Source organism: Amaranthus tricolor, chromosome 4, assembly GCF_026212465.1.
Source record: "Amaranthus tricolor cultivar Red isolate AtriRed21 chromosome 4, ASM2621246v1, whole genome shotgun sequence".
NCBI classification, from domain to species: domain Eukaryota; kingdom Viridiplantae; phylum Streptophyta; class Magnoliopsida; order Caryophyllales; family Amaranthaceae; genus Amaranthus; species Amaranthus tricolor.
Window position 1 is genome coordinate 22,760,449 of NC_080050.1, and position 9,188 is coordinate 22,769,636.

Genomic DNA, 9,188 nt, shown 5'->3' on the forward strand with positions numbered 1-9,188 from the left:
TATATATATATATATATATCTATATCTATATATATATATATATATATATATATATATATATATTTATATATACATATATATACATATATATATATATATATATATATATATATATATATATATATATATATATATATATATATATATATATATATATATATATTAAAAAATCAAAGTCGTGGACAGCAAGCAAAACTGACGCTTCACTTTAACTTGTTCAACATAAATGTTTTTGTTGCTATTTTTAGCTTTTCCAAATCTTTGAGATGTTGCCACGTTAGTACTCATGCCAAGCATTGAATATTGATTAATTCAAACAAAACAAGCGATATATATAAGCCACATATTATTCCTTGATTTTAGGTTCATTTGAATTATTCTTCTCTATATTTTAGGTGAACTAAAAAGCAACTCCATATTTATAGGAAAACTTATGATTAGTAGAAGTATAATTTAGTTTACCAAGTAAATTACTTATTTAATTAATCAATTAATAAACCATGTAATTTAGCTATAAAACAAAAACATGTAATTAAGCCATAAGTTTTACTTAGTCTAAAATATTTATCTTATAAAAATATTAAACTTAAGTCAACATATTTCAAACTTATATCAACACAAATTTGAGCTTAAATTATTTTTCAATTAAAAAATTTATACCTAATATGATTTTGGTCCTATTAAACAACTAAATTTATTTACTAAATTTATTTGTTTAATTTAATATTCGTTTTGAATACTATCACTTAAAGGAGTTAAGTCTTCACAAAGTAATCAATTCGATGTAAATCAGTCAATTTTGTGGAATTTGGTTAAATTCGGTTATATTGGTTCAATTGTATCATAAAATTATGATTTAGATGTGGACTTAAAAAATTAAAATCAAATTTAATTTTGTTTGATTTGAATTAGTATTGAATTCATAAATTATTCTATTTATCTCTACTTTAATCTTACTTTATCTATCATCAACTTTACAGTTTTATCATTTTTTAAAACAAAATAATAATATCTTGCTCCTCAGAATCATTTCCATAATACTTCATTTGTGTAAAATTCTTGTGTTGCATTTATTATTGGGAATAGAGGAAGGACACGATTAAAAAGTCAAAAATAAAAAATGCAACTACACCAAACCTTTCTGTTATAGTTAAGTCCAATTCAATCTTGTGCCTAAAACAATCTGGTTTGATCTAGACAAGAATTTTTGACATAGTCTAAATTTAGTATCAAATCAGATCAAAATAAAAAAAATATACCGTTGGTACTTGTGATAGTAAACATTAGGATTTAGAAAATAAAGGTTAAAAAAACAATTATATATCCAAACCAAAATACTAGTTAATGCAGTACGAAATGTCAAACAAAAATTCTCAAATTAGACGGTTTTATAGTGAGCTTATTTTTATTGGACCGATTAAATGGGTAATGTACACTTATTTTGTTAAAGTGATCACTTATAACCTTAAATTGATTATTTTTTATAATCCTAGAGTGAGAACTTACAATCTTAAAGAACTCATTTTTTATAATCATAAAGTAATCACATCATAACTATAAAGTGATTAGATACATCTTTATAGTAACTAATAAAAAAAATAAACTAATAAATTCAACTCGTCTCGTGATAATGTACTCTGATATAAGTCTTGCTGAATGCCAAAATAAACCCAACGCATATATCATCTTCGTAAGAGCTCACAATGTCAAAAATGTGAGATTCCTCCGCACTGTAGTGCAATTGCTAACATTTAAGTTCTTTGGACAAAAAAAGTTGCAATTTCTAAAGTAATTTCCACACTTAAATAAGTTGTAACAGGACCGCGGTTAAGTTGCAGGTTTTGTGCGACTCTATCGTAATCCAGTCGAGTATTTTGTGTGATTTTATTGCGATCCAGTTGCGTTTTATGCTACCGAGTCCATCAATTGGTGTACTAAATATTAAAGTAAACTTTAAATAATTGTCATTTTCGCTCAGTTGTCTAGTTTCTAATGCCGCAAATCTAGTATATAATTAATACTCCCTCCTATTCAGCTGAACTGTCCCATTTGACTTTTCACACTTGCCGAGGCAACATTTTAACTCTTAATATCTCAAATTATGCTTAATTAAAAATTATAAAAAGTTGATATTAATAATCCTTGTATTGAGACGAATCAAACAAGATCCCATATGACTATGTTTTAACTTATAGATTAAGAGTAAAATACAAATTAAGAGTGATAAGTGAATAGTGCCAAAAAAAAAATGGGACAATTCAGCTGAATAGGAGGTAGTATGATTTTTATATCATATATGGAAAAAAGTGAACATATATCAAATTTCAATGCAAAGCTTTGCATTATACACCTTTCATCTCTTTTGGTCAACTTCTTTGTAAACATCTTCAACTGAGCCGAATAAAAAATTTAATAAAATAAAAATGTAACATTAATTAAATAAATAAACTGAACCTAATCGTAGAAACATGCAACTTGGCCTAGGTCTGGTCATACAAACATATGACTAGGTCCATTTACCGATTTTTTTAAAAAAATTTCTTTTTTTCATTAGTATTCGTTTTTTATTTAATTATTATTAATAATTTCAGTTTAATGATATTAAATTTTTATTTAATAATTAAAAATAAATTTAAGGGCATTTTCATAATTTTGTTAAAAAAAATGTCAATAACAAACTTGACAACGTTAAAAAAGCGAGATTTATTATTAAGGACTGAATGTCTGATTGGTCTGACAATTCATCATTTTTGCTCCACATATTTTTTTTTGTGTTTGTTGCTATTGCTCCGCATCTTTTAAACATACTCCTGTCCCTCATGTAGTCTCAAGAAAGCAATCAGTTTATAATCAATAAAAGTTTTACCACCATTGTAGAGTATCTGCAATCACATCTATGTCTAAATGGGTTTTCCGGTTAATATATCAGCAACAATCCTAGTAGTTTGTACAATAATAGAGCGTACCCAATTAAACAAAACCAAATGAAGAAAAATAATACACCATGGATATACTGAGATCTATTAGTACATTGTAAATTCGTCGTACAAGAATACAAAAGTTGAAACTAAAACCCTTCAAATTTAATAAAGTAGGTACCTACTTCCTGCCCAGATGACAATTACTTGTCGAATCCAAAGAATAGCCTAAAAATTCTGAAAGTTTGTTGCTCAAAATCAGAGTCAAGATTCAATACAGCTAATGAACAGAGACCAGGTATACAAATATATGTGACAAAGTGAAAAGGTAAAGGGTGGGATAAAAAAAATTAATGTGGAAAATCGCTTGATATATCAGGAAACTAGACTCAATTTCAATTTCCTGCCTCTCGCAGAAATTGCGTCGAGGAAATTCACTCTGGGGCCGAAAAGTATAACAGCTTCATTCACAGTGCAATCAACCTATCTTATCTGTGTAGCGGAACAAACTAAGCCAGATGCATCTGCTCCGATGACTGCAAGATCACAAACAGAGCAAATGTGGCCTTCCTGAGCTGGAACAAAGTGAGAACTGCAGTAAGGACATGTGACATCCTTCTGACCCCGGTAAATAGGTACATAAGTTGCCCCACAGACAACAAATGGGTTCCTGAAATCATAGTTCAACTCAGTTGAATCCTTCGTGTTTCTTTCAGCAGCCTGAAGTACTTGCCGTGCTGTCTTTGCTTGATTCTCATTGGTGGGGTTGGTTTCCAAGAGTCGACGTGCAAAATTGGCAGCTGTAATTAGATTTCCAGCTTTGTAGCAATTTGTCATAGCAGTTAGCAATGCAAGCCTCAAATGGGGGACCTGAAGGTTACAGTGTGTAAAGTATGCAGCCAATTCCTGCTGCCGAACTGGGCTGTCTTTAAGTTCCCTCCTCTTTAGTTCCATCTTCAAGCCCACAACATACTCTTTCACTATGGCGATTAATTCCTTAACTTCATCAACTTCTCTCCTTGACTCAACCACTATCAATGGAATTGTATAAAGTATATTAACAAATGTCCGTAGTGCATCAACCAACTTCCCAGCAGTTGTTAGTTTGTAACCACTTCTAAGCTTTTCCTCCAATTGAGAGAAACTAAAAACAAGAGCAGGTGGACGCCTCACATTAGGACTTGATGACTCATTCCATCCTCTCTCCAGGGCCACAGTAATCACAGCCGCAGAAGGAAGGGCAAGCACGCAGGAATGGCTGCCACAAAATAGATCAATAAACAGTGGTTTCAGTGGGGTAAAATTTTTTATGCCCAGTTGCCTGTTAAGCAAACGCATAGCAGTGTCGAAGCTTCCAGCTGCAACACATTCAGCAGCAAGTGATGATTTTTGGGTCCATATCTGGCTCACAGGAACTCCTGGGGTAGGTGCAACATATACAGAAAAGGACCCATTACTGGTCACCTTGGGAGAGTCAAACTCAGGAGGAAGGTCCAGGTCAAGCTTCCATCCATCATCCTCATCATCATCAATATCATGCAATTCAGAGCCTTCCAAATCAGCAACAATGACTCCATTGTCCTCCTCATCAATCTCCAAGGCCTCAGTCCATTCTTCAGCAATTTCTTCATCCTCATCCTGTGTGTTTCTTCCATAATCATCAAACATTCCCTTCATGACTGTCAACAATGGCCAGTTTGCACCACCACTTATCGGACTAGGTGGAATCAAGAGGGATTGCGACTTTCCCCGGGGAATTTCAGGAATGTCATCCCCAAGTTCACCAGCAAGACGCTCAGCAGCATCATGAACCCCATGAACGGAGGCAGTGATATAAGCAAGATGCAGATACCCAGAAGCTTCCAAAATCTTGATTCGTTCCTGAATATCACCCAGATAAAGAGCATTGTGAAACTGACCCATAACATTATTCTTTACTTCAGCAATTTTCAGCATTTTGACCAGTTTCTCCATATTTCCAGTTACTAGATAGAGGAATGACAGCCTCTCAAAATTCTTTGTCTTTTGATATGCATACTCCACAATGTCTGCGTTGCCTTGACGAAGGGCCTCAACCCCCAACATATACCAATGATTTTTGTCATCAATCACATTGGCAGAGGCAACAGCTACTTCGATATTACCACTTTCTAAGGCCAAGTTAAAGCGAGTCTTCTCATCCTTAACAAAGTGAAGTGCAACCTCTGGGAAACCCTTCTGCTGAAGATAAGCAATCATGGCCTGACCACAAAGCTCAGAGCGCTTGATCATACCCATTACTTGGTCAAATCTTTTCCTCAAGAGGGAAAGCTTGAAAGTATACTCAGTTGCGTCGATAGACATAACACGGTTTTTACCATCACGATCTAAACAAAATATGGTATTGCCTGCCACTCTTGTGATGTATAATGGAACATCAAGAGTACGGATAATTCCATTGTCCCCATTGGGAAGACAATATTTAATGTGATTGAGAGTGGTATAGATGAAAACACCATTGTCATCCCAGGCTCCGCTTTTCACACGGATGGTTTCATGAAGTGTGCACCTGTGCTCAAGTTTCTTGGTCGCTATAATTATTGAGTGTTTACTCAACAAAGCAACATTTTCCATGTCATTTGACCAGACAACATATCTAACAAAAGAAGTTTGAAGTTCCCCCAGAACAAGCCTCTGCTGAAGGTCAAATACCAGCACCCTATCCTCAGACCTACAAAGAATATTTGAAGTCCCTGCATAAAATATTGCATCAGCTAAAACAGGAAGCGCAACCTTCTTCACAACCTCATTTTTTAGATTCTTCAATGAAACTTGGTTGCTGCTCCTCTCCAATACAGCAAATCTGTTACGAGCAACAAAAATTGCAGAACTCCCAAGACCTCTCTTTGCTTCTTGTACCAAATCACCCCTACCTGAGCCATCTTTAGGGACAATATATAATTCATAAGATCCACCATCTATATCAGATGACATCAAGATAGCATTCTCGGTGGGACTGTAAGAAAGTGTTCTTGGGCTTTGATTGAGTATGCTGGCACCAGGCCTACGTATCGGGATGACTTGGGTATCCTTCTGAGTTGAAAATTCATAAACCCGTAGGAAACGATCCCTAACATAATATACAAGATTACCACTGACAGAAAAAGCAGGGCGTTCTCTTTCCAGCTTAAAGACGATCATTCCACTATCATGACCAGCAGCCATAAGGTTCATCTCAGGATGAACTGTCAGAATCCAGAAACGGTCATGCTCCCTTCTAAATGTCTGGAGACCAGTTCTCTTTGTAGCATCCCATACACGAATACTTTTGTCCTCTGAGTTTGAAACAATAATATCCTGCCTAGCATGAAATAGAACACAAGAAACGTTATTCGTGTGCCCTCTCAAGGTGTCAACCTCCCAAGCTTTGGTATCTGCACGTCAAGAATATTAAGCCCAATGTCGGTTATCATGTTTACATGTAAGCTCTACAATAGCTGAACAATGAGATAGTACTTGCATGGAAAGAAAATTCTTTTTATTTCGAGTAAAGCACCAAATTAGAATCTTTCAAGAACAATTTTGCCCATTTGATAGTTGGTATTAAATGGTGGCAATGAGAATGATTTGCAGTGAAAATTTTCATGAAATTGTGCCGAATTTTTTATGAAAAATAATCTTTCAAATCCAATATTGACAATTAGTTACAGCTTTCAGCAACACTCAAATCATGAAATATCCCCAACTTGAAGCTATAAAACAAAAACAAAAAGGTGATGTAAAAACCATCCCTACATACCATTCATACGCCAGATTTTAACTTGACGATCGTCAGCACAAGACACAATTAAAGGAAGAGTTGGATGAAAAGAAGCCCAATTAACTCCCCGATCATGACCCTCCAAATCATACTTAACAGTAGCATCAACATTGCCAAATATATCAGTATTCATTTGACTCAAACGCAGGATGTCATCCATAGAATAAACACTTTTTTTCCTCAAAGGACTAATATCCCAAACACGAACTGTTTGATCCAATGAAGCTGAAACTACAAGATCTTCCTTGGGATGAAAGGAGGCACACATAACATAATGGTTATGCCCAGTCAACACAGATATACAACTACGCGATTGCCAATTCCATATCCTTATTGTCTGATCATCACTAGCACTGACAATCCAGGGTTGTTCATGGTGAAATTGGACAGTGCGGATGTAATCAAGGTGTCCCAGTAGTGTAAAGAGGCATCTGTGCAATTTATAATTCCATATTTTAACGTTGTAATCATCCCCTGCAAAAGAACCAAAGGAGAAGCATCACCAAAATATAGCTTTCATGTAAAATGTTTAAGACAGTTTCATTTAAAATAGAAAACTACACATACCTGTAGAATGATTGCCATTACACAATGGAAACCAGCGACAAAAGAGGGATAAATACAAGAAAAATATAATATAGACTTCATGGATTTTAAAGTTCACCTAAGCATTACATGTAGTACTCTACAGTATCATATTGACAGTTACCCAAGTGAAAATACAATCAGCAACAGCAAGCACCAACCTAAAGACCATTAAACAAATAAACTTTCTGAATCAAAGTTGACAAAGGAGTACAGCCAGCATGCCATCTAGCACTCATTGCATTAGATCAACTAGCAAACAACTATCCACCCTAATCCTGATGGAAAATAAGACAATGGATCCTCAGCTATATTATGCACCACATATATCAGATCAGTATACTCTGTATAAAACACCTAGTCACTCAGACTCTCGATGCACACATCAAACACTTCAAAAACGCTCAAAGATCATTAGCATAAACTACAATAATTTCAAACGAGCAAGTAATAACAGCTGACAACCACAAATATGTAGAACTACGCTGAAACTCAAATCAATAGAATCCATATCCAATCCAATTGAATCTAAATCATTAAAAAATCAGGAAATTTGATAACAATCAAAGGGATCATCAAAGTGTCCATGTGAAGATACAAATTGAAAATGGTATCATCAAAGTAAACAAGCAAGCCAAAGCAAAAAATCATAATCTTTTACTTAGATAGACAATGTGCATCGATATGAACATAAAGAAAACAACTGAAATTCTAATGTCACCGACAAAAATGAAATACATGTACCTCCAGAAACGAAAAGAGGTTGAGTTTTATGAAAATCGACGCCGCGAACAGGACCATCATGTTCATCAAAGCGGTCAATTAGGGTTCCCATTCGATAATCCCATAATTGAATGACACCGCTATGTAAACTCGCCAGGATCCATGGTCTTTTGGGATGGAAACTTAGTCCTTTCACTCGATTACTCTTCGTTTCGAATTTCGTCAACATTGTGACTTAGAAAAACTATAATCAATTTGTAAAATCGCGGAAAATGATCTCAATAATAATGTAGAATTGAGATCAAATAGAGATAGAAACCCTAGAAATGATTGAAAAAAGAGAAATGTGAGATTAAGCTAGGTATCTAAGATCTGATACAAAAGTAAAGGAAGAAGAGACAATGAGTTATTGATTTCGATGAAAATGGAGGTCGTAGTGAGAAAAATTAAGAGTAGAGAATGGAGAAATGAATGTTACAGATCTGGATTTTACATTCCAATGATCTCAGTTTTTAATTTCCACACTTGATGCGCGGGGACGAGGTACTATGTAATGTAATTGTATACAAAAATTTGTAGACTAGTTCCTCTCAATTAAGACAAGCCATTGTCTAAAATACTTGAAGGACACCTTATTCAACTTCATGGCGTCTTTGATTTTATGATTTTCGAACTCAAAAACTCTAATATCTTTTTAAAAATTTTCTAAAAACAATCTCTAAACTAAAACAAGTTAAAACGTAAAATCGAATTACAATGGTGAATCAAAATGAACATAAATACGATTCGGTAAGTAATTTTATCGATTCGAATTTTTCAAAAAAATAAAAAATTTTGAAAAACGGAAGAACACTAATCACGCGCAACCGGGCCGCAGGTGGGTCGCGTGAAACGCACGACTGGACCGCGGTTCAGTTGCACGTTTCACGTGACCCAACCGCGGTCCAATCACTCGTTTCACGCGACCCACCCACGGCCTAGTTGCGCGCGACTCCTCCCCTTTTTAAAATTTTTTTTTTGAATTTTATTTCTCTTATTTATTTAAATTATTTTTTATTTTATTATTATTATTATTTAATTTATGTTGTATTAAATTATTTTATTTTATAATATATATTATATTTACCTAAAATTATTATTTATTTAATATTTTGTATATTTAT

At 34.1% G+C, this 9,188-nt stretch overlaps 1 protein-coding gene across 1 annotated transcript; it reads right to left on the reverse strand.

Moving 5' to 3' along the window:
• Positions 1 to 2,986: 2,986 nt before the first annotated feature.
• Positions 2,987 to 8,643, reverse strand: LOC130811531 (coatomer subunit alpha-2-like). Its single transcript, XM_057677857.1, has 3 exons — positions 8,047 to 8,643; positions 6,697 to 7,191; positions 2,987 to 6,331 (listed from the first exon to the last, which is right to left on the reverse strand). The coding sequence occupies exons 1-3, from the start codon at positions 8,252 to 8,254 to the stop codon at positions 3,402 to 3,404; spliced, it is 3,633 nt and encodes a 1,210-aa protein (XP_057533840.1). The 5' UTR covers positions 8,255 to 8,643; the 3' UTR covers positions 2,987 to 3,401.
• Positions 8,644 to 9,188: the final 545 nt, after the last annotated feature.

What these genes read in the sequence shown, in the direction of transcription:
- LOC130811531 (XM_057677857.1), bottom strand. Translation starts at nt 8,254, where the DNA reads ATGTTGACGAAATTCGAAACGAAGAGTAATCGAGTGAAAGGACTAAGT. An exon ending in ACCTCTTTTCGTTTCTGGAG is followed by an intron (nt 7,192 to 8,046) that starts GTACATGTATTT and finishes GTTCTTTTGCAG; the next exon opens with GGGATGATTACAACGTTAAA. An exon ending in TAAAATCTGGCGTATGAATG is followed by an intron (nt 6,332 to 6,696) that starts GTATGTAGGGAT and finishes CTTGACGTGCAG; the next exon opens with ATACCAAAGCTTGGGAGGTT.